The following is a 26,709-nucleotide window of genomic DNA, read 5'->3' as shown; positions in this document are numbered from 1 at the left end:
GTTTCTTCTCCGGCTGCAGATAGAGACCAGTGTTATGTCTCCAGTTTGGAGGATGGCACGTATTGGCTTTTTTTGATCAAAATGTGATTGTAGTTCGTTGTCAACCTTACCACGGTACTTAGGAGACGTCATTTGTGTCTGAACAACGTTTTGTTCATGAGTTATTGATACGTGAAATCTGAATCTACCAATATCGTTCCAACTTTACTCGACTTGTTGTCACTCAGTCATCAGTTTCTATAGACTATCTGGATTTAGTTATTGCGTAATAATTATTGTGTTTCCACGTTTTTCTAATGCGTGGGAACGTAATAATTTGTGGCCACGTATTATTAATTCGTGGCCACGCATTATTAATACGTGGCCACAAAAAGTAACGTTCATATTTCTCCTTTTGATTATTATAGTGTTGAGCGTTTAAAACAAAGCACTTTGGCAAGTTACCACATAAGTTGTAAAAAGCTTAATAAGTACCGTAACTTTCATGATACTAATTTCTCGGTCACCATCGGTTGTTTCCGTGAACGGCTGAATGTTGTGTCACGGTAAATGTTGCGGCCGCAAGGCATTGTGGGGCAGCATTTTCTCCTTTCCTTTCGTAAAGGAAGGTCCAGTGGTTCCTAAGCTAAAGGAGGTTATAAAGGAAGTTTGAAACCTCCTTTCCTATCATCTAGAGCAGGGGTGGCAAACATAAGGCCCGCGGGCCGGATCCGGCCAGGGAGGCATTCCAGCTTGGCCCACGGAGCTGAAGGATGTTGCTAAGTAGGCTATGAGAGGAGGGAAAAAAAACTGCTATTTTGAATCCTTCCACTAGTGGGCGCACTACCGCACCGGTACCAGTGAGAGCGCAGCCAGACTGTAAAAAAAGTGATGAGTAAGAGTAGTGATTGCAGTCAATAACCTCTGACACTCTCATCCCCAAATGTCTCTGTCAAAAAAGAGAAAAGTGGACACGGAGTGCCGAGTTTTCCAAGAAAAATGGACCGCATCCTATTTTTTTACAGAGGTAAATGGAAAACCTGTATGCTTGGTGTGTTCGCAGCAAGTTGCTGTGCCCAAAGAATATAATATTCGCCGCCATTATGAGACTCACCATGGAGAGAAATACGACTGCTTGCAAGGACAACGGAGAAAAGAAAAGATAAATGACCTGCTATCAGGTCTAAAGAAACAACAGGCCGTTTTTACCCGGAGCCGAGATATAAGTGACGCAGCCGTGAAAGCCAGCTATCTCATTGCTAACGAAATAGCATCAGCCTCAAAGCCATACTCTGAGGGTGAGTTTGTGAAAACATGCATGCTGAAGGCTGCAGAAATCGTGTGTCCTGAGAAGCGACAGGCTTTTGCCAACATTAGTCTAACGAGGAATACAGTGAAGGATAGGATTGCCGATCTTTTGGATAGCCAGAAAAAAATAAAAGTCAAGTCATTCGTAGCATTTTCAGTTGCAATCGATGAGAGCACTGACATTACAGATGTTGCTCAACTGGCCATATTCATTCGTGGTGTTGATGAGACTTTGACGGTCACCGAAGAGTTCCTTGAGTTGGTTCCTATGACAGACACCACTAAAGCGGATTACATTTTTAGCGCTCTCGTTGAAGCACTGGACAGGGTCGGAGTGGACTGGACCCGTGCTGTCAGTCTGGCTACAGATGGCGCACCATCAATGATCGGGAAAAAAGCAGGTGTTGCCACGAAATTCAGGGAGAAAGTACAAGCAGCAAATGGAGGAGATCGTTTTTGGACATTCCACTGTATTTTGCACCAGGAGGCATTGTGTTGCAAGTCGTTAAAAATGGATCACGTCATGAAAGTGGTTGTCCAAACTGTTAATTTCATCCGAGCCAGAGGGCTGAATCACCGTCAGTTCGACAGCCTCCTCAGTGATAAAGACATCACCTGTAGCCTACCATATCACACTGAAGTAAGGTGGTTGAGCCGAGGTGCCGTGCTGAAGCGTTTTTCTGATCTACGGGAGGAAATTGGACAGTTCATGGAGAAAAAGAGTAAGCCAGTGCATGAATTAAAAAGCCCAGAATGGCTGCAGGACCTTGCATTTATGGTGGATATTTCAGAGCACTTGAATAATCTGAATATAACGATGCAAGGTCGCAAAAAAGTTGTCACAGAATATTATGACAGCATACGTGCATTTAAATTGAAGCTGGCTTTGTGGGAGACACAGCTGTCAAGTGGTGACCCTGCTCATTTCCCTCATCTAAGAAATGTGCATATGACCGGAGTTACTGCTGACATGAGTCGGTACAAAGACAAAATTACGGAATTGCTGCGGGAGTTTGAGCGGCGGTTTCAGGTCTTTGGTGAGCTTGAGACAGAGTTTGCAGTGTTTCGCTCGCCATTTGCAGTTAAGGCTGCGGATCTGCCCGTCGACATACAACTTGAGATAATCGACTTACAATGTGATCAGGATTTAAAGGACAAATTTGCCTCATCGGACTTGGGCACATTTTATCGGTATCTTTTGCCAGGATACCCCAAATTGACAGCCCTGGCAGCAAAAGTTTTGAGCATGTTTGGGACCACCTACCTTTGTGAACAGGTTTTCTCTGTAATGAACATTACTAAAACAAAGCTGCGTTCAAGACTCACACACAAGTGCCTGAATGAACTAATTACATTGGCTGCTAGTCAGGATTTTAAGCCTGATATTGATGCCATTGTGAGGGCTAAAAGATGTCAAGTTTCCGGAGCAAATTAATCAGTGACGTGAAAATAAGAACCTACTGAAATATTTGAACATGTTATATTATTCTGTCATAGAACATTGTGTATTATAATGTCAATCAGCAGCTGCATTAGGCAAACAATAGTTTGATTTGATGTGACACTGTGGCTGCACTGCCCCAACTTCTTTTTAAAATATAGAAATGTTATATCTTCAAGGCAAGGGGGGTAACTCAAACTCCTCACTTAATAGCTCCCACGTTTTTATTTGTATTTTGTGGTGAGTCAGTTCAGGTGGAAACTGTGATCTGTTGTAAAGAACATATATGTAGCACTTGAAATTGCACTTGTTTTTTCTTAATAAATGTCAGTTTGTTCATAACGTTTTGCGTCTCATTACATGTGGACATTTTCTGAATGTACTTGTAGCCTACTTATTTGCACTTAAACAGAAATATTGTCGTTATGTAGGGCCTGTGGGTTATTATGCTATAATTTTACTGGTCCGGCCCACTTAGGTCAAAGTGGGCAGTATGTGGCCCCTTAACTGAAATGAGTTTGCCACCCCTGATCTAGAGAATTCGAACAGGGTACTTCCCGATCATTTCACTCCATTAGGAAGGTTCCTAAGCTAAACTGACAATTTGACCGCAGCCCGAGTCTGCTGTCTGTCATACAGCAGAGAACAGTTGGTTGCCGGGGTGATGAGGGCGGTTCACTGCCATGAGAGATGTGATGTGTGGTGTGAAAAGTGTAAATGGAGTCTCAGGATCAATGAGTGAGTGTTGATCGCCCTGAGTATGTTTCCTTCCAGCTTCAAATCAATTAAAATGCAGTATCCATCTTCTATCAGATCACAAGCCCTTCATCAACAGAAGAGGTGTTTGCAGGCAGCAGACCCCACACCAACATGCTGGCAACTGATCAACCACTGTACAGCTCTGTTTTTCTAGTACAACACACACAGTATATCATTGTGAAAGTCTTTTCACACAAACCACAATAGCTCCTTTCTAACTTGAAAAAAATACGTCTTCCATCAGATGTGGATGTTTTGAGTTACTCAAAACTTTGTCCATAAGACTTAAAGTAAAAAAACATAAAAGACTTTTGTCTTATTCAGCTCTTGGTTTTACAGTGCATCGCTGAGACTGAAATACCCTGTATCTGTCCAAGATGAATAATTTGTAGCTAAAACAGAAGCTTTATTTATTTTTGGTGAGGAAGGCAACAATACTTTATTAATCTCACTTAGGGAAATTCAGTTTGTTTCAATCTGCTTCACGAGCTATATGGTGGTGCAGGAATAAGTCCTAAAACCAGGAAATGAGTTAGCATTTAAGCATTTATGGTTCCCACATCTAATTTCAGAGATTTTGTTTTTAAAATGTTACTAAATGAGACTACTAAATGTCATTGTCAGGGTTGGGGGAAAATAGGACCCAAATGCAGTAAAAGGACTGAAAGGTCAACAGAAGGCAAGCTTTATTAAAAAAAGCCGATGACTGAAAAAACAAGAATCAACTAAACACTAACAAACTGTGGAGCACGAGAAACAGGACAAACTTAAAGACGGGAGCGGGCAGGTAACATGGTAAGGAAAGACGGGCAGGTAACATGGACTTGAGAAAAGACGAACAGGTAACGTGGACTAGAAAAACGGGCAGGTATCATGGACAAGTAGAGACGACGATCAGAGCTGGAGCACAGGGGAAGACCAGACTAAATACACAGCTGGGCAGGGGAGGCAGAAAAACAAGGGCAACAGGTGAACACAATGAGACAATCACACAGCAGGGAAACTAAAGACAGGAAGGCAAACACAGGAAGTAGGGTCAGACAAGACACAAGGGCGGACGGCCCAGGGGCAAGGCAGAGTTCAAGTAGGGGGTCTCAGGCGGACGGCCCGGGGGCAAGGCAGAGTTCAAGTAGGGGGTCTCGGGCGGACGGCCCGGGGGCACGGCAGAGTTCGAAGAGGGGGCGAAGGCAGTGGCGGGCGAACTCAGCGGGCCGGGCACAGGGTTCGTGGCCGGCTTGACCACCGGCAGAATAGGATCTGGTGTCGGCGGGACCTAAAATAGACCAGGACATGGAGTTGGCGGGACCCCCGGCGGAACAGGTGTCGGTGGATCCCCCAACGGAACAGGACACATTTTGCGCATGAAACCCGACAGAACATGTGTCAGCGGATCCCTCAACGACACAGGACAAGGAATTGGCAGGTCCCCCAGCAGAACAGGTGTCGGCAGGACCCCCAACAGGACAGGACGCGGTTTCGGCGGGACCCCTGTCGGAACAGGTGTCGGCGGGATCCCCAACGGAAGAGGACATGGTGTTGGCAGGAACCCCGGCGGATTAGGTTTTGACGGGACCCCCAACAGGACAGGTGTCTGTGGAACCCCCAATGGCACAGGACCTGGAGTTGGCAGGACCCCCGGCGGAACAGGTGTCAGTGGAACCCCCAACAGGACAGGACACAGTGTTGGCAGGACCCCCAGCAGAACCCCCAACAAAACAGGACATAGTGTGGTTTTGTGCAGCTTTTTACTTCTTGCATTCACGCTTCAAGTGGTTTTAATATGTGGAGATTATTATTACTGAAGATAACGTGTAAATACCCTAAATGTGCTTACTACAGAGATTATTTTCTGCGAAATTCAACAAATCCCATTTCTTTGTATTTGATGGAGGACTTCCAGGCCTGCCTGCCTGCCCCACTCTGCAGTATTGTTTGTGGAGAGATGTGGCAGTGATGGTGCTGCCACAATCAGGCTCCACCTCTGATCAGAGGCCCTCAGCAGGGCCCAGGAGGTGAAGAGGCCCCTCTCCAGCTACCAGTCCACAGTCCATTCATTTAAGCAGCCACCCTCTGGCCCCCAGGTCCCCACTGAATGAGCAACTGCAGCAAACAAAGGCTTGTTTGGAAAGATTACAGAAAAACCTCGCCAGCCTTTATATGCAACAAAGGACATCTCCCACTCATGCTTTCTCTTACTATTCCGTGTCCTGAATAACCGCTGAAGTACAGCATTTCTCCCTGCTTTTATACAACATGAATGTCAAGTGGTCCCAGCTCCACACTCAAAACAAGGTGATGTATTATCTCTCAGATTCAGCCTTTGGGATACTTATTAGAATATTTCCCTCTGCCAATTTATCATGTACATGTTGTCCCCGTCTGCCAAAGTGCTCGGTAAAATATTAAATTGAGGAAAAGCATACAGTACATTTATTTGGCTTGTCAACAGATGAGCATGCAGAAGTCACTCTGGTTAAATTGATCTAATACACATGGAGCCAAACACCAATGAAAAAGAGCATTTAAGAACACTGAAGACTGGGAATTAAATGAGTTGGCCGGTCTGTTTTTGGCAGGCTTTATGAAGGACATCTTCATTTACAACATTATTGAATGAGTAGTACAAGAGGAAATACATTGGATTGTATTCCCCTCACATAATATACTTGCTAGTTAACAGGCAGTATAACACTTGTTAGTGATTTGTCTTTTCTGTATTAACTATACTTATAACATGTGGACACATGACGTCTGCAAATGTAACGCACCGTCTACTGTTATAACCGATTTGCTTTCTTCAAAACATGTTGCCAAAACTGTGAAGTCCTTGCATTTCCTGAGGCCAAGTTGAAGGACCAAATACTAAGAAATGATCACATGACTTGAAGTCATATCTGATTTCAGATGAGGGAAGTTACTAAGTACACTTATTCAAGTACTGTACTTAAGTACAATTTTGAGATATTTGTACTTTACTTGACTTTGATGCTACTTAGTACTTCTACTCCACTACAGTTCAGAGGTAAATGGTGTACTTGTACTCCACTACATGTATTTAATACCTTTAGTTACAGATGTGGATGAATGCTGTGAAATCTAATCAAGTGTTGAATCAGACTTTAGTTCCACCTGGAGTAAATCCACCAGCTACCCTGCAGTCTACAAAGTCATTCAGACTAGCTGCACCTTCACCAGCTTTGAGAACACTTTCATGATCAATCATTATAAAACATATCATATATATTATTCTGAAATGGACCAATCTGCACAACGACTACTTTTACTGTCGCTACTTTAACTATATTTTGATGAGAATACTTTTCTACTTTGACTTGAGGAACATTTTGAAAGCAGGACTTTTACTGTAGCCTACAGAGTATTCCTACATAAGATCTGAGTTACTTATTCCACCTCTGTCTGATTTCAAACTCTTCCATTAACAGCCTGAGTAAGTTTGCAACTGTGTGTTTTACTCCACTTTGTTGTAAATAAAACTGCAGCAGCTTGACCACAGAGCGTGAACGTTGTGATCAGCTGATTTTGCGCAGTTCTCCAGTGTGTGCACGGGGCACAGAATGTGCACAGGGGAGTCTCTCACTGCAGCCAGTTGGCGGAGTTTTGGCACAATTATGTTGTTCATACCGAGGTTAACCCTGTCTGTGCACACGGCGACCAACTCTGTTGTCCGGAGCCTCTGCCTCCTGTAAAGCTTCACAGGTCCGTCAGTTAGATTTTTTGCAGGGAGCGAAACGTCAACGTAAGCTGCTTAATGTCTTTGTTTTTTTTTACATGTCTAGTATTTCATTCCATTGAGTGTTGACAAGAAACCCGTGTAGACGAAATATGTGTTTTGTTTAGATGTTTTGAGGTACGCAAAGGCGCGTAGTGACACCAGTGACGTTACGCAATTCAGATTTGTGCCGCGCATGCGTACCAGTTATGTGCACCCCTGGTTATAACTACTGTTATGACTCAGAGAGACGCAAATATGTCTTTCTTTTTATCTGAACATAGAAAGGAAGACGCAGTGGCGAACCGTCAGGGCCTTCAAGGTATTTAGAGAATACCCTGGAACATTCAGAAAAAACAAACAAATCGATTTAATTATATAAATAAAATGTATATAAAATGAATAAATGAGAATCGTGTCTGTGTTGTTGATCTGTAATATTACAGTGTTACGTTGATTTGTTTGTCCTTCTCGGACCATGCACAAGGCATTTCAGTGGGTTTGTGTTAGAAAAGAAAGCAACCAATCATATCTTGTTCTGGGTCTCTGGGTAGAATATCCTTCAACCAAGGTATTCTACATCCTTGATAGAATGCCCTGGCCGTTGCACTGAATGAGAGCGTACATTTGGACTGACAGTTTAATCAACCAATCATATATTGATTTGTAGCCAATGGGCGTATTCTTTCAGAGTTTTCCTCGGTTCCAGGGTTCTCTAGAAGGCCCGCTAGTTAACTGGCTCGAGACAGAGGATCTAGATCAGGGATGGGCAAATGGCGGCCCTCAGATTAATTTATAAACAACGTAATTCATTTTAAAAAAATGTTTTACTAGTAGTACTGATGCCGTCCACTAGACTCCTAGTTACGTCACGAGCTGCGAACATGATTTCGTTCGGCAGCCAAATACTGTGAAATAATCTGTGACGCGTTTGTGTATATTGTGTTTGTTTCCCGGGGAAACCCTCACAGGAAACACCGGCTGTTGTTATGCCTGCTGTGACGTTAAGTTGCCTCTTCTAATTATGCCTTTATAAGCTTAAAAGTTGTATTTATCATCTGAATTTGGCGAAACAAGTGTAATATTCTAAAAACCAAGACTTTGTTTATTTGAAATCAGATGAAAACAAACTGTCACGGACGCTGCCGTGTTATCTATGATTACTACGCTTTTCATTCATAATGTCAGCGGGAGGGAGGGGGGGCGGCGCTGAGGAACTGAGGAACAGCAGAGTGCGGGCTGACAGTGTCTGTGTTGACACTCCCCTTATTGTGCGTCAGCAGAGACAGGCTACAAGTGTCTAAGGTTCAAGTTAGACAGCTAATGTCTGGGTTAGTGTTCATGACTGTGTCGTAGTGTTTATGTCACCTTAATGGTTCATCTTAAAGGGGAAAGGAAACACCAATTACAGTTATAATATTCCGGTAGTTTATTCATTTTACAATGGATATTGATCGTAATATTTATTGTATATGATATTACTCGCCAAAAGAAAATTAATTATCCGCCAGCCGGGTGGGGAATTCCGGGACCAGGCCGCCGCCATTAGGGGAGTCCCAAATGGTGACGTCACTGGCTGTGTTTTCGCTCCACCGAAAGTCAACACAACGTAGCAGATATGGCAGCGATGGAGGAATTTTGCAATGAGATCGACGTTTTGAACGATGAATTTGACTATTCGTCGGGAGATGACATTGATGTGGAAGCATCTACAGTTACCAGGCATCCCATGGCCTATGCTTATGAACCGATTCGGTCGAATAGAGTGGCATACGATCCGGAATAAAAAAATTAAAAAAACACAATGCTAACAGTGAGCCTCTGAATTAGCCCAGAGCGAAAATGCTAACCTATTACTGCACCGATAGCTCCCTTATTACTTAAACTAGCCGCACATCCAACACATCGTTTATGATCGCAAGGAGACACAGAATCTAACGGTGCCCACCTCAACACTGGAAGATACTCGCGAGGTTATCCACAAAAACGTACATCAAAACAAGTGGCGCTAGGTACTAACATACGCCAGGCTAACGGCTTACCTTCCTCATTGTCTGGTCTAAACTGGTCTCCAATGGCATTACAACGATAAAAACGATGATGTAGTTAATCCATAGGTTAATATCCAATGGGGCTGTGTCCCCTTTGAAATGTTCTGATAATCTATAAGCAATACAACTGCAATTCCGTTATCTGCTGTCCGCTCTGTGCTCCGTGCGCTCTGGGTCCTGCAATACCATCCATCAATAGCAATACTAGCCTTTTTAGGGCTGTTTTCGACAGATGAGCTTGTGTATGCCAGTTTAATTAGTTGAGCTATAGAACACCCCCAATTCTCTATTGTGCGTCATAATAATAGCTACCATTTAGTTTTTACTGACACTGTGTCAGTAAAAACATGTGTGAGCTAGTAATCTGGTAGTGCTGCAATATTTACCTCTCTCTCGGCAGCTGAAGCAACTCGTTTGGTGGCTCGAACTTCACGTTTGTTGACACTGTCATTGTCTTGCGCGGCCGACGTGCTGGGACGGTCGGTGTTCCCGACTGCATACGTTGAGAAATCGAATATTGTGGGAACAGATCCTGGCTTCAAATCCAATGTTTTGTATTGAACCAGGCATCCAGACTGGACTTTGAGCAGCTTCTCATCCTTTAGTGGCAGCCTATGGAAATGTACTTCTTCCTTCTTTGTATAAAATCCATTTGTGCAGCCTGGGGCAATACAATAAACTCCTGACGACGACCGTTTTCTTGTAATGTAAACTACTGGTGCATTGCACGCCATGTTGTTTGTTATTGAGCTTTGGCCCAGGAAGCCGTACCCTATCAGTGACGTCACTGGAAAAGTCCCGGAGCAATGGCAGCGCCCATGGTCATTAGGCACGTATTTCAAAAAGTAAATTCGCGTATCTCGATCGTTTACATTGGAAATAGACTAGATCAATACATTTCCTAATGGTAATATTGTCGCATGGAAAGCAGTTTGAAAAGTGTTTCCATTTCCCTTTAATACACACATTTTCCGCGCTTTCCAATAGTTTAAAATAGTTTTATCCCACTGTTTAATAACCTGTTCAATACAAACATGCCACTTGTAAAAATGAAATAATATTTCTGTGAACTGATATTTGTTTAGTGAGCTTATTAGGGGATGTTCCCTGAAAGATTGTAAAATGTCAATGAAGATGTCAGACTTAGTATATTTGTTAATAATTTCATATAATTAGGGCCGGGACTTTAACGCGTTAATTAAGATTAATTAATTACACAAAAAGTTAACGCGTTAAAAAAAAATTAACGCATTTTAATCACACTTTAATCGCACTTATTTTTGCACAGCGGAACGTTTCTCACTGGATGAGTTTCAGGCGTACCGATTGTACTGGAGCACCAACTAACTCATGGGACTTCAAACAACAAACCACGGTGAACAATAGTCAAACATGAACGAACAAGCTGATGAGACCGCTTTGGTCGGCCCCGTGGATGGGAAATGTTGTTTTAAAAAACGGACGGATGGAAGCGTCGACAAGAGCACGGTTGTGTGCAAATTATGCAAAAAATAATTTGCATATCACCGCAGCACATCAAGCCTAAAGTATCACCTAAATGCAAAGCATGTAGCAGCTAGCGTGGACGTTAGCCCGACTCCGAGTGCAAGGAACCACACCCTGACCCAACCCACACTCAACCAGATGACTGGTTTCAGGGCCAGGATAAGTAAGTCCACGTCTGAGAAAATAACCAACTCCCTGGCTCACTGGACTGCACTCGACTCAGGGCTCGACATTAAGGACTGCCCGATGGCCCGGGGCCATCTAGTATTTAGCTCGGGCAATGAAGCCTCACCTGCTGGTTGCCCGATCGGGCAATCTATGCCAGTATCATGCAGCTCGCGGATCCAGTAATGAGTGACCCGACAGTAAAACTAAACATATCTATAACTAGTTTAGGTAGTTTGAGAGGTAATTAAAATAGCTACGTGTGATATTCTAACCTGAAGTGTGTGTTTTTGTTCCGCTCACCGCTGCATGTGGTTATGCAGAGCTGCGTGTCGAGTCTCGACTCGTCAGCAGCAGCTGATCTCTCTCCGTCAGATTAGACTTCACTCGCGTTTATGTCCATATCGATCAGATGCAGCTAGTTCTAGCTAATGATAGACTACCTGCTTATTAAAAGACAACTACACAATAAGTGTCGCTATGCAACTGGATGAGGCCACAAAGTATAGCGCAGCATTATGCATCTGTTTACATGCCCACCGGAACCCCGAGGCATTACCAACAGATCAACGCACAATCAACCCATACAGGACATCTCTTTCTCCACATTAAGTGTTAGACATTAGAGTTGACTATTCCTGTCTCTCACATACTCTTCTTGTCTGTCACATAAGTGGCGCAACTGAAGCGGTATTGCTCTAAAGCGAAATTATTTTGACCGAAGATATTTAGATTTGCCGGCTAACGGGAACTCTGACGTCGCCATTTTGTGTGCTTCGCGGATGCGCTCGGCTCCTCTCGACTGCTGCTCGGGTCTGCTCGGTCAGCTTCTGGATGAGGAGGCATTCGTTCGACCAACTTACAGTAGTTAACATTACAAACATTTTTAACAGGGGCCATAATAGTGTAAATAATGTTTGTTTTGGCAGTTATAACTGAATGTAATGTTTTCTAATTTTTTCCATCTGGGAAGGCATTTGCCTTCATCAGATGGAAAGTGTTTTGACCAACAACTTAAGTCTTTCTTATAGCTATGCAGGGCATGCAAGCGAGCAAACAAAAACAAGAACAAACAAACAAGTGAAATGAAGAATACAATTGAAATTGTACAATATAATATTGTGGTGGTTCATCTTATAATTCAGTCTAGAGAATGCACCAGACAGCATCTAAGACCTACAAAAATCAAAATGTTCTAGGGGGACGGAGGCCCCCCAAACCTTTCGTGCCATTTCGTCCGCGTGCATTTTTCAGGGCAATCTCTATTGGGCTCAGGGCCATCTGTAAATTAGCTTAGATGGCCCATAGGGCAAAATCCTTAATGTCATGCACTTGGATTGTAGACCACTTGGAGTAAAATCCATGTGAAAATTGCTTCTCACTGTTCTCAGGTCAAATATGTATATTTGATTAAAAATGCGATTAATTTTGATTAATTAATTACAAAGCCTCTAATTAATTAGATTACTTTTTTAAATCGAGTCCCGGCTCTACATATAATACATGGAATTTGTGTGTGTGTGTGTGTTCCAAGTTAATCTGTGGCCCCCTGGTGGCCAGTGCATACAATATGTGGCCCCCACCACCATCCAAGTTGCCCATCCCTGATCTAGATGAATGCGACGAAGCAATTCATGCCGTTTTATTGTTTTTAACGTTGCAATAGCAAATGCAACAGGTGAAGATGAAGTTGTTGCGGAATTGTTGTGAGTACCCTTTTCAAGATGACAATTTAGTGAAAAGACGGACATTATAACGCCGGGGGGTGGGGTGGGGTGGGGGTTGTGATAGACACGGTTCGCCACTGGGAAGACATATTGTTGGATTCAGCGTGACTCATACTTTCTGTACATACATGGGTACATAACAAACAGCAGCTGCTAATATCTAATTCTACATACTTGGTTCTAATGTGTAAAAAGATGACAACATATAGGTTATAGGTTAGTAAAAGTTCTAGGCAGTATACTTATTTTACATCTCTTGTTCCCCTTCATATATGGGAACTGTAGTTTCAAACCAGCATATTACTCCACTCGTCCCTTCAATGGCTGCCAGTGGCTGCCTGATACCGCTTCAGGACACTGGGGCTGTTTCTCAATCTCGAGTACGCGTGCTTGGTAGCACATGTCTTCCGAGCGTCTTGCTTCAGAAACGAGGCAAGAAGACTTCCTAGCATTCAGAAAACGAAGAGTGGAACAGGCGAGCAAGTGTGCAGCTGTGCGTCATATGAGAGGCCCCGCCTTACATTTTCCGCCACAGATTTGGGGAAATTGGTCCGTGCGCAAAGCATTGTGGGGATTTTAAGACCGCAGAAACTACACATGTGCAGCCTCGACATTTCTCCAAACGAAATGGATCAGGCCCTGCCTACATCCAGGACATGGTTTAACCATACGCGCCAGCATGAACACTTCCCTCTTCATTAGCCAATCAGCTAGCTTTTTCCTCACTGTGAGTGGGACCCAGGTTCCAATACAAACTATTTTCCCAGATGGATAAGCATATCCCAACCAAGTCCACTGCCACACCACACAACCTTCCCTGGCTCACTCACTGCATGAAATGCCAAATAAAAAAGGAAAATACAGCACTAGACTATTCAGGAAGTATGTCAAAGAGTGGAGCGGACAACAATCTCCCCTATTCGAGAGGGTGAAGACCTCTACAGTAGCAGCAAAGACAAGGCAGAACTAATCAACAAACAATTAAAATCTGTATTCACATAGGATGATGGTAGCCAATCCCCCACATCGGGAGATCCAGCCCTGCACACAGAAGAAGTGATCATCATCAACAATGAAGGAGTGACCCAAAGGCTAGCGGCCCAGACGGTCTACCCAATCGTCTACTCAAAATGCCAGCCCCCCAACTAGGCCCACTGCTTCAGTGCATTTTCACCCAGTCACTGCTAACAGGAAATCTACCCGATGACTGGCTCCAGGAAAATGTTAAGCCTGTTTTCAAGAAAGGGGACCGGCACACAGCCGCAAACTACAGACCAGTTTCCCTGACGGTATATGTTGTAAACTCCTGGAACACACCTGTAATCACCTGCTGAATCACCTGGAAGAGCATAGTATCCTTACCCCGTTCCAGCATGGATTTCCACAAACCATTCAAGTGAAACTCAACTCTTGGTCAAAATGCATGACTAGGCAAAATAACATGAGCAGAAAATACAAGTCGATGTGGCCATCCTTGATTTCACGGTCCCACATAAGCGCCTGTTACAGAAACTGGCCCACATGGGTATATCCGGCCGAATATTTACCTGGACCACCACGTTTCTTATGCAAAGTAGCCAACAAGTGGTTGTAGAAGGGTTGAAATCAAGTACCATTCACGTTGACCCCCACAAGGCACTGTGCTGGGCCCATTGCTCTTCATATGCTATATCAATAACCTGCCATCACACGTGGCATCCACAGTGCAGTTATCCCCGGATAACAGCTTGCTCTAACGGCCTATTGATAATGGAGTTGACCAAGAAGACCTACAGGGTGATCTGACCGGGCCTGTTAAAAGTATGACCAGCAAAGCTTACTCCTTGAACTTTCAGAGGATATCCGCTTTTAGTGACACCCTGAAATACTCATTATTTCCCAGAACAATCAGAGTGGAACATGCTACCAGCAGAAGCTGTCATCGCTGTGTCCTTGGTGAGAGGACTGCATGCTGTGATTGTGGGCTTGCCATAGACATGAAGTGTGCAGTGGAGAGCGACTGTATGCACCATAGAGAGCACCTCAGGCTGAACTACAGACAGAAACACAACTCATGTTGAAGCTCACAAATAGAGCTGAGGATGGATTTACTTAAAGTTATGGATGTTCTCCATTAATGTGCCTTCTAGCTTTTATAATTTAGTGGTGTCAATTCAAACTGATTTAATTAAGTTAAACACAATAATTGTCTGTGTTGCCACAACTTGGCACGGTTGTAATACATGTATTTGATGTGATACAACATACACTTCAAAGGCAGTAGCAAACTGGTTTGAGGTAGTGCACAGTCAAAGTGATTATCATTAATTATATTATTAACATTTTGCAGGAAAATTCCAACTACACTGCATGATGTATTGGTATGCTTAATGTTTGCCTGCTTCTACCAAAATAACCACTGTTCAAGACATGTACGTGAAAGTGGATGCAGTCTCAGCGATGCAATGTAAAACCAAGAGCTGAATAAGACAAATACATATTTTACGTTGTTTTACTGTAAATGTTATGGAGAAGGTTTTTAGTAACTCAAAACATCCATATCTGATGGAAGACGTATTTTTGCTAGAAAGGAGCTATTGTGGCTTGTGTGAAAAGACTTTATTATATACTGTGTGTGTGATGTACTGAAACACCAGAGTACAGTGAACACAATGTGTTGAAAGCATCATTTGCTGAGGAAGAGAGAAAGTGAGCTGTACTGTATGCATGAAACCCTGGCAGTGATTTAAGAGATTACCTAATAACCTCAACCAAATGTGCATCATAATTTAACACACATTACTAAGGTATTTATTTTAGCTGTACCACAGAAGTTTCAAAATAACAATGTTGTTAGATTGAATACTGTACGTCAGCTTTGTAAACACACTTGTTCCACTATACCCAGTGGTTATAAATAAATGTCGTAATTTGGTTTTAAAATACTTCTTACCTCTAGTATCCCCTTCTCAGCTTAATAACATGGGTGGGCTGGTTAAACATTCACTGCCGATTGGTAAAAGTCTAAAGGAATGAATGTCATAACGCTTTTTTAGTAAAACTGATGGGCTTATTTTAGGCTTTTTTAAGTGTTAGTAAGTTATCCTCAGATGAATTGTACAGACTCAACCTATAATTTGACCTGAGGTGGTTTGGTTCATACCTGGTTAGGAAGTGGATGCTGGCTCCTCTATATTTATATTATTAGATTTATTTAGCGGCAATCTCTTTAAAATGAATACATGGCATTGTTTGAACAACCCATCATGGAACATTTTCACTGATTCCTGAAATCACAACGGGAAATAATGTTGCTCTGCTTAATGAGGCTGAACGAAGGCAACACAAACAGAACAATGTTGAATCCGAACTGAAGGAAACGTCTTCTGTTTTGAAAGTGACATCAATAATTCAAATGAAAAGCTGCAGGGACGAGGTGTGAGGCTATAGAGCTGCAGCAAAGTAACTGGGGGGGGGGGGGGGTATAGTTGGCAAGGCTCCAGGATATTGATATGTGAATCCTCTTCCCAATGACAAGCCTTGGGAAGCAAATAGACCCATAAATGCGCAGACGGGTTGTAAGCAGCTCGAGGCTCTGTAAGCCAGATAGATTTGTTCATAACGCCGCTCTGTCACTGCAAATGAAATTAGAATGCACAATAGATGTCAGGAAGATAAAGAGCTTGATGTACGTCGAGGAATGTGCTTCGTCTTCAGAGAATTGTTCTGGCCCGTTTACACCGGAGCTTTTATCAGGTTCAACAGTAAGAGGAGCGACGACTCCTCCAGCCTCTGGGTTCAGTTTAACACAGAGAACACAGGAACACAGAGAACACAGAGAACACAGAGAGAACACAGAGAACACGGAGAACACAGAGAGAACACAGAGAGAACACAGAGAACACGGAGAACACAGAGAGAACACAGAGAGAACACGGAGAACACAGAGAACAGAGAGAACACAGAGAGAACACAGAGAGAACACAGAGAACACGGAGAACACAGAGAGAACACAGAGAGAACACGGAGAACACGGAGAACACAGAGAACACAGAGAACACGGAGAACGCCAACCCAGTCTCACAAAAAAACGTGTAATAACTACGTTGGTCCACAACGTAGGACGTAGTATTTCTACGAAAACGCCTCTGAAATTGTAAGATCCCTACGTTTTTGTTCACCATTCATTCCAATGGCTGGCGTCTATGTCACGTGATCTTCACATTTCTCCCTGCAGAAAAAAAAACATGGCCGAACTTCGTTTTATTCTCGGTGTAAAATGCCTATTTAAAGTGACTTTGGCCATTAAAATGCGTTTTGATGTCATTTTATGCGAGAAATATGAGTTGTTATTTCAGATGATGTGTGCAGTGGATGTACATGATCTTTAGTTTGCTAGTTATTACAAAGATGACTTCAGGAAATGGTGTCTATACAACGTTTTCATTGTCACCAAGGTGGTTGCTAGGGACGCTGCTATCGATATTATTTCTGTTATGTTGTGTAACTGTTTAATGGTGTTATATTTATTGCTACCCCCTTCCCCGTCAAAGTATAGTGTTGGTCCACAGCGCAAACGTATTAGTTTAACAAAATCCGCATCTAAAATTGTGTCATAGATCTACGTTATTTTCCCCTGTGCAATTCTCCATTTACTCAACAATAACACATCATTATCCTTGTGTTTATTTGTTTGTTTGATTAATAAACACAAGTTGGAGTCCGTCAGGACCGAGGGTCGGAGCAGCTCAGAGTAGTTGCTTTAGAGAATGTTACACACGGAAGTAAGTATTCTCTCCGCTTCGCTTGACAAACCCCGTGATAGTCCTCAAGCTCTGTGATTGGAGAGTGTGCTGCGAGGATTACGCCGAGCGTCAGACAGCACTTGAAATGGGATGGAACCACGGCAGACTGTCCACAACTGGATTTGAACGAGTCCACCCCCACTTTATTTATTGATTGTTCAATACCTGACAAGGCCGGAGATGAAATACTTTGGTCGCAGGTTCCTCAACAGTGCATTACAAGACATCTTTCAATATGTGTGTATACCTCCACCATTAAACTGTCGTATTCTGCACATTTCTTATACTATCTACATACATCTTATATAAGAGTATAATACATATGTATAATATCAGTTAAAATAAGTGCTTCAACATAGTTAACATTGCTGGTATACACAACGTTTTTCATTCATTGCATAACTACACCGTTTGTGTATATGATATGTCAATAAACCTTAGAAAATCTTGAAATCTTGAAAGGGATGTGCAAAATAGTCATTATATACCGTCTTTAATTAACTATTAGTAGAGAATAACGAGTAATGAATATACTTTATAGGGATCGTATTAATATCTAATAATAAAAATAATTAAATTCAATAACATGCTTTAACCACCAGGTGTCCCTTTATATCAGCTGTGCACCTTTATGGTGTAAATACAGCCTATCTACCAATTGGATCAAATATAAAAGCCGAATTAGTGTTGATACTGCAAGGAGACGTATTGTGTGAAAAGAAATGTAAGATGTTGTTTAATGGCTGATATATTTATGATCCACGTCACGTTTTCAGTTCCTCATGTTTGTCTAGAAGTCTTCTCATCAGGGCTCTATAAATACAGAACTACGGCAGATATGTAATATTGAAAGCAGCCGAACCGTGTATTACAATGCCGTTATGTGATGACTTTCAAAGAGAAAAGCAAGCACACTCGGAATAAAGTGTTTTCGGTCTGTTTCCGGTATTTGTTAATGACGATGTGCTGTGAGATGTGAGACTGGAATTGCACAGGGGAAAATAACGTATCTATGCCACAATTTTAGATGCGGATTTTGTTAAACTAATATGTTTGCGCTGTGGACCAACACTATACATTGACGGGAAAGGGGGTAGCAATAAAGATAACACCATTAAACTGTTACACAACATAACAGAAATAATATCGATAGCAGCGTCCCTAGCAACCACCTTGGTAACAATGAAAACGTTGAATGGACACAATTTCCTGAAGTAATCTTCGTAATAACTAGCAAACTAAAGATCATGTACATCCACTGCACACATCATCTGAAATAACAATTCATATTTCTCGCATCAAATGACATCAAAACGCATTTTAATGGCCAAACTAACTTTTAAATAGGCATTTTACACCGAGAATAAAACGAAGTTCGGCCATGTTTTTTTTTTCTGCAGGGAGAAATTTGAAGATCACGTGACATAGACGCCAGCCATCGGAATGAATGGTGAACAAAAACGTAGGGATCTTACAATTTCAGAGGCGTTTTTGTAGAAATACTACGTCCTACGTAGTTATTACATGTTGTTTTATGAGACTGGGTTGAGAACACAGAGAACACAGAGAGAACACAGAGAACAGGGAGAACACAGAGAACACAGAGAACAGAGAGAACACAGAGAACAGAGAGAACAGGGAGAACACAGAGAACACAGAGAGAACACAGAGAGAACAAGAGGTGTGTCCTGGGTCTGATCTGTGTTGGCTCCAGGTGTTACCTTTCAGGGTCAATACCACTTTATAAGGTACATTCTCGGTCTTTTAATAACTTTTTGGAACAACAGAAAGTGTTCATGAAAAGCCATGTTACATTTTAAAGGACAATTATTTACACATTTAAGGTGTAACCAAAACCTATTGGTGGTGTGTGTGTTGTATAACCTTCATCACATCAGAAATGCTGCATTGATAAGGTTTTACAACCACAGATAAAGGGCACATGTAAAATGAGGAGGCAGCATTATAACATGTCAGAAATATTTCTCATTAATTCTCTGAGATAATGCGTGTGTTGCACCTACAATGATGATACAGTCTGACGTGAAGTAACAGTCAGTACAAATACTATAGTAACATAGATTTGTGAGACATTTTGTAAACATATGTCTTTATAATTGACGATTAACATTGGGATTTAGAGTCTTAACGAAAATCTGTATTCAAATGTTCCTTTTTTTCAATACAAATACAGTATTGAGGTCTGTGGGCTACAAAGGATGAGGAAGTATATAAAGGCAAGAAGTGTCTGATGTCAGCCTGCATCGGGGCTTTAGGAGTCTCTATAGATACTGAAGAGGAGTTGCATGTATTTTGACTGATACCACTGTACGCTTCACAATCATCATCTCATTCACAGAAACAGTGACTGCATCCATCACTCTGCTCTGTCGGCTGGATTTCCTGAAACATTAAGCTTGTCCCAGATGTAAACATTTTTATTGGAGGCCAATGCTCAGTAAATTAGAGTATTGATCCCTCAGACTGACCTCAAGCTGCTTTCACATGCGCCTCAGCTCACTGGGTGGTGAACCTTGAAGAAACTGAAGGACCAACAAACACAAACACATCTGCAGCACTTTGTTAACTTCCTGTTTGTGTTCAATACAACCACACTGAATACTTTGATAGAAGAAGTAGAAAAATAAACACGACTTTCAAACCCGGGCAGTGAGTCGCTTCAATCTGAAAGAGGTTGAATAAAATAAAAGAAGTAAAGATGAAAAAATAAGCTTTTTATGAGAAATGATGATGAGGTCCAAAACGGCAAATACGTCTTACCTTTGCTGTTTTCTAATCAAAAGTTGTGTTCAAGGGCATTACAACGCATACACACGCTGCTGAAGGTTAATCCAATGTCTCTGTGCCACTTTGAAAGGATTACTGATAACCCATCATAACATAGATGTCAATAAACGTACTTTCCATATAGAGTGTAAGAGAGCTTCCGGTTTGGGCATGCTGGCTGCGCATCACTCTCATTCACCAATGGTAATGTTTAGATGGATTTAGGAACCCCCCCCCCTTTTTTGATTATATTGGCTCTAACGGTTCAAAATAGATGTCAATCACCAACATTGACCGATGGGTGCCAGAGATAGGTCAAATCCACCCAAATGACCCCAGAGGTGGGTTTTTTCTTTTTCTAAATCTCTCTAAAAAGGTCAAATGTAACTTGTTTTGCATCAATCTTGAAACAGGGTACTTATTATATGTTATAGTTTTGATTCCTAAAGCTTTTAGTCTACCATCCCATCATTCAAGGGTGGTTTCACTATAAGTCATGTTTTATTTTTGGACGGAAACTATAATTTACATTTTGTTACTATGTTCAATATGGATTTACTTTAAAATAAAAACATCTATATTGATTCTGACTCTTCTGCATCCAACTCACAAGTTTATCATTACTTTGAGAAAAAAGATTATTAATTTCAGAAGGGAAGATATAGTCATTTGTTCTGGGCATGTCATTTTCGAGCCTGAGACCTGAAAAACAGGCTTGGGGCTTCTCAGGTTAAAACCCTCCAAATGCATTCTTGTGTATTCTTCTTTGAGCATTATTAAAATATGATTCAACAGTATTGACATGCGTTGTTCCCCTTGCTGTGTAGGACACAGGGCCGATCGGGTCAGATAATAACTGGAAGGGCATCGGGATCTCTCTGCTGGTCATCGCGGGGGTGCTCTCTCTCATCGGGCTCTCCATCGTGCTGCTGTCTAATGGTGAGGCTCCCTGCACGCCCATCACTCACAGTGCAGAGCAACACGCTTTTTATTCCAGTCCAAATTAAGCTTTGGCCATTTGCAGTAGAGCTACTTACAGTGGAGGAAATAAGTATTTGATCCCCTGCAGATTTTGTAAGTTTGCCCACTTACAAATAAATTGAAGGTCTATAATTGTAATGGTAGGTTTATATACTCTACTATACTATACTTAATTGTGTTAAAAGTGACCCCTACAAAGTTGGTAGTGTTGTGAAAAGTGACACAGTGGGAATCACAGCTAAAGAGGTTTATCGAGCAATTGAACAGCTAGCTGATAACAAAGCATGCGGCTCTGACCGAATCACTGCAGAGCACCTTAAACTGGCAAGCCCGAAGGTTGCAGTTCTTCTTGCCATTTGTTTTACCGGCCTCATGACTCATGGTATGTTGCCAGACTCCATGTTGACGGTTACCTTGGTCCCTGTCATTAAGGACAAAGCGGGCAAGGTAGGGAGCTTGGATAACTATAGACCAATTGCTCTGGCCAGTGTGTTATCCAAAGTCCTGGAAAGAATTTTGTTGGATAGACTATGTTCTTATTTATGTACCTCAGATAACCAGTTTGGCTTCAAGGCTAAGCATGGTACTGAGCTATGCATCTATGCTTTGAAGGAAATGGTAGAAACATATAGAAGACAGAATTCCACTGTTCTGATTGGTTTCATTGATGCCTCGAAGGCTTTTGACCGAGTTAACCATCATAAACTGTTTTTAAAATTGAGACAAAGAGGTGTGCCTAACAGTATAATTAGGATCCTGGCTTATTGGTATGCCAACCAGAGCATGCGGATCAAATGGGGGAATGCAGTCTCGGCGCCATTTGGTGTTGGTAATGGAGTCCGCCAGGGGGGGCTCCTCTCACCGAGCCTTTTTAATATCTATATGAATGATCTATCGGATGATTTAAGTGTCTGTAAAACAGGGTGTGTGATTGGTAATGTGATTGTAAACCATCTTATGTATGCCGATGATCTGGCAATTGTTTCTCCTAGCAGTGCTGGTTTTCAACAGTTGCTAAATGTTTGTTCTGATTACGGAGTCAAATTTGACGTTAAATACAATGCTAAGAAGAGCGCTGTAATGATCTGTAGAGCAACAGGGGATAAGAACCTTTGTTTTCCAACATTCTATCTGTCAGGACAGGTGCTGTCTGTTTGCTGTAACACGAAGTATCTGGGACACATCATCACAGATGAAATGGCTGATGATGATGACATGTATAGACAGCGGCGTGTCTTATATATACAAGCCAACATGTTGGCTAGAAAATTCTCTTGGTGTTCAGATAAGGTTAAGGTGAACCTCTTTAGAGCGTATTGCACTCCTCTCTATACTGCCCCCTTGTGGGTCAAGTATAAGAAGGCGAGCCTCCGGAAGCTCCAGGTTGCATATAATGACTGTTTGCGTATACTGCTTAGAAAACCAAGGTGGTGCAGTGCAAGTGAAATGTTCTGTAATGCACGAGTCAACACGTTCCATGCTCTTTTGAGAGGTCTGATGTACAAATTCATCTGTCGATTGAATGTTTCTCATAACTCTGTCATTATGCTGCTTTCAAATCCGTGTCTCAGTGCTGTACGATACCAGTCACCTCTGTGGAAACATTGGTATGGCTGCCTTTTTTTAGTTTGTATTTGAGTGTTGTATGTTTTGTAATAATGGACCAAGAGTCTCTTTAAATAAAGATGATGATGATATAAACAGTGAAAGTAAGATTATCAAAAAGAAAATCCAGAAATGTACATTATATAAAAGATAAACGTTTATTTGCATTTAACTGTGGGAAATAAGAATGTGATCCCCTTGCAACAAACAAGGATTCTGGCTCCCACAGACCGGTTACATAAGTCCTTTTCCTTTAAAAAAGTACTCCTCATATCAACTTGTTACCTGTATAAAAAACACCTGTCCAAAGAATCAATCAATCAATCAGATTTCAACCTCTCCACCATGGGCCAGACTAAAGAGCTGTCTAGAGACCTCAGGGACCAGATTGTTGACCTGCACAAGGCTGGGATTGGCTACAAAACCATCAGCAAGCAGCTTGGTGAGAAGCAACCCAATCTCACGGCATTTCGTGTTATAGTCACAACATGTAATCTATTGATTCGTGTTCACCAATATTAAAAAGAAAACTTATTTTTATTTTGAAATTCAGTTCCTGACGGACGCCAACAAAGCCCGAGATTACGAATTAAACAAATAAATAAAAACAAGGATAATTGTGTGTTATTGGTGAGTAAATAACAGTGTGTTATTTCGAAAATAATAACAAATCAGAAGGAAAAAAAGATTTAAAAAATACAGTCAGTATCCTGAGGCTCTGAGCCATTTATTTTCCTCACTGACGGCAAAAAAGCTCCTACATTATACGATTTAAAATAAAAACAATAATCGTGGCTTGATATTGAGTAAGAACATGTTTTTATGAACCACACAGCTTCCGGTGTTCTCAGACCCGACCGGACAAAAAGACGCAGGCACGAAACATACTACCAATATAAATACATTGCTTTTAAAATCGTTCTGTGTGACACGAGAAAAAGGGGGAAATCGTGTTGGTGAACACGAATCAATAGATTACATGTCGTGACTATAACACAACATGCCGTGAGACTGGATTGTGAGAAGGAGACAACTGTTGGTGCCATTATTCAGAAGAATAATGTGTGTGTTTCTAAATGGAAGAAAAAGAAAATGACCATCAGTCGCCCTTGATCTGGGGCTCCACACAAGAACTCACCCCGTGGGGTTTGATGATCATGAGAAAGGTGAGGGATCAGCCAATAACTACACAGGAGGAACTTGTTAACGATCTCAAGGCAGCTGGGACCACAGGCACCAATACAACTATTGGGAACACACTACACCATAATGGATCAAATCCTGCAGTGCCTGAAGGCCCCCCCTGCTCAAGAAGAACATGAAAGGCCCGTCTGAGGTTTGACAATGAACATCTGAATGACTCAGAGAAGGCTTGGGAGAAGATGATGTCGTCAGTTGAGACACAAATATTGATCTTTGGCATCAACTAGACCCGCTGTGTTTGGAGGAAGAGAGATGCTGACTATAACCCCAGAACACCATCCGTCAGGCATGGGGGTGGAAACGTTATGCTTTGGGGTGTTTCTCTGCTGACAGGAGGGGGACAGGACCACTTCCCTGCATCGAGGAGAGGATGGACGGGGCCATGTACCGTAACATGTTGGCCGATAGCCTCCTTCCCTCAGCCAGGACTCTGAACATGGGTCATGGAGGGGTCTTCCAGCAGGACAATGACCCTGAACATACGGCCAAGGCAACACAGGAGAGGCTAAAGCAGAAGAACATTTAGGTGAGGGAGGGGCCTAGCCAGTCCCCGGACCTTAATCCCATAGAACATCTGTGGAGGAAGCTGAAGCTTCCAGATGCCAGGCATCAGCCTCAACACCTGAAGGGTTTGGAGAGGATCTTCAGAGAGGAGTGGACCAACATCCTTCCTGAGATGTGCACAGACCTGGAGACCAGCTACAAGAAGTGTCGGACCTCTGTCTGTCCAACAAGGGTTTCTCCACCAAGTACTAACACGTTATGGTGTCTAGACATTTGTGTCTGAAGAGCGGGAGTGGATCCCATCTAGCTTCATAGTGGACCAGAACCTGATAAAGGATTTTAACTCTCTGGGCCGTCCGGAGCCGTCCATAAAGAAGGGGGTACTGTGGTGTCTAGACATTTGTGTTAAGTTCATTTATTTAGTTCAGTCCTTTTGTCTTTTGCTTTGTCTTGTGATTTCCTGTTTTATTTTGTAGTAACCTTTCCCTCTCGTTTCAGAGCATTCCTGGTGTGTTTTCCCCTCCAGTGTGATTGTCAGCCCCTCCCTTAATTGTTGCCACCTGTGTCCCCTTACCTAGTGTGTATATATAGTCTGCGTCTCCCTTTGTCCTGTGCCAGTTTGTCTTGTCTCGTCAAGCCTGCCAGTCATCCCTTGATCGTGTGAAGTATATTTTTGATAGTCCATGTAGATGCTTTTGTTTAGAGTTTTGATCCTCCAAGTGAGCGTTTTGTGTTTTGACCTTAATTAAAAGACCTTGTTAACCCTGACCTCTTTCTGGTGTTGTACGTTCATCCATTCACTGTTCATCACTTGTCATTTTGTGTGTGCTTTTATATAAAAACATCTGTGGTGTTGATATAGCTTGGGATTTTGTAGAATGTTTGTAGCTGCATTTTAAGCGTCAATATAAAACGTAAAGGTCCCTTGTTTTGGCCATTTCTACTGATCCTAATTCCCTTGTTGAGGTCGACTAGAATACATTTACATTGTTCACTGTTCCAAACTCACATTGGTTTCTCACAGCATCTCTGTATAGTCTGTGTATTCACTCTCTGTCCTACACGGCTGGTTGGAGCTCCTGCCCCCCCCCCCCTCCCCTCCCTACAGTATGAGCCCACTGTGCTCTGATTGGTCAGCTCGCCCACGTTACAGCTGAACATCAGTGTTTATGTTTTAAATGGCGTTTATTAGCAACCAGAAAATGACACCAGTAATGACAAACAGATGAGAATGCTGTGTGGGGTCTGGGGGCCGTGTTGACGTTGCGGGGCTCGCTGGTCGCCCTGTGGGGCTCCAGGAGCGGACAGTGTGAGGAGGATTACTGGTGTCGTTTCCTGGTTGCTTCGTGGGGTCTGCGAGCCATGTTAGCGGGACATTGCAAAGCTCATCCTGAGCTCCGCGGTATCCCGCTGGCATGGCACTTGGTCTATATCAAACATCCGGGGAAACACAGCAGGAAATCCACCTCACACTGTCCGCTCCGGGGGCCTTGTGAGTTCCGCCTTTTTTTATTTTTAGGGATAATTCATTGTTTATACTATTATTTTTTCTCCTATAGATGATGCTGGTAAACCTTTTGGTTCAGAGCTGACACTGGATGACCTGTTTCAAAGAGACTTCCAGTTACATGATCCTGATGCCAAGTGGATCAGTGGTAAGTTGTAAAAACAGCTGCTGACACTGCAAATAACTGTAGGAAGTTATAGCATGTGGTTGGTTCTGCTATTGCACACATGTTCTCAATATTTTGTTCCTGCAATATCTGCAACCTCTAAGCTACGGAGCCCCCTAGGGGTCATGGAGAAGAACAAAAAAAATTGGTTGAAAAAAACAAAATATATATATGTTTTGCAAAACTTTTTATTTAGCTCAATGTACTTCCGGGTCAGTTCGGCAACACAGAAACCACAACAATGGAGAGGTTCATCGATTTTACTTTGAGCTTGGCCTAAAATATAAAGATATAACATCAGTGCTTGGCAAAAGGCACAGGTTTCACATAAGTGAAAGACACCTCAAGAGAACACTCAGAGCGAGGGGACATGCACGTCAATAACTCATGAACATAATGTTGTAAAAATACAGACGACATGATTTTACAATCATAGCAAGGTAGACAACGAGATACAGAGTCGTTTTTATCAGAACAGTTCGATACGCGCCGTCATCCGAGCTAAA

At 42.4% G+C, this 26,709-nt stretch overlaps 1 protein-coding gene across 1 annotated transcript in view; it reads left to right on the top strand.

Moving 5' to 3' along the window:
* The first annotated feature begins 4,848 nt into the window (after positions 1-4,848).
* The window catches only part of LOC117466834 (inactive dipeptidyl peptidase 10-like), a 104,203-nt gene continuing 82,342 nt past the window's right edge, over positions 4,849-26,709 (top strand). The window contains exons 1-4 of the mRNA XM_034110310.1: positions 4,849-5,212; positions 19,001-19,131; positions 21,065-21,176; positions 26,090-26,185. Of these exons, the coding sequence (XP_033966201.1) occupies positions 4,849-5,212; positions 19,001-19,131; positions 21,065-21,176; positions 26,090-26,185 (703 nt within the window). The remainder of the gene's footprint in view (positions 5,213-19,000; positions 19,132-21,064; positions 21,177-26,089; positions 26,186-26,709) is intronic.

Source organism: Pseudochaenichthys georgianus, chromosome 21 (assembly GCF_902827115.2).
Source record: "Pseudochaenichthys georgianus chromosome 21, fPseGeo1.2, whole genome shotgun sequence".
Classification (NCBI taxonomy): Eukaryota; Metazoa; Chordata; class Actinopteri; order Perciformes; family Channichthyidae; genus Pseudochaenichthys; species Pseudochaenichthys georgianus.
This window is presented reverse-complemented; position numbering and strand designations above follow the sequence as displayed.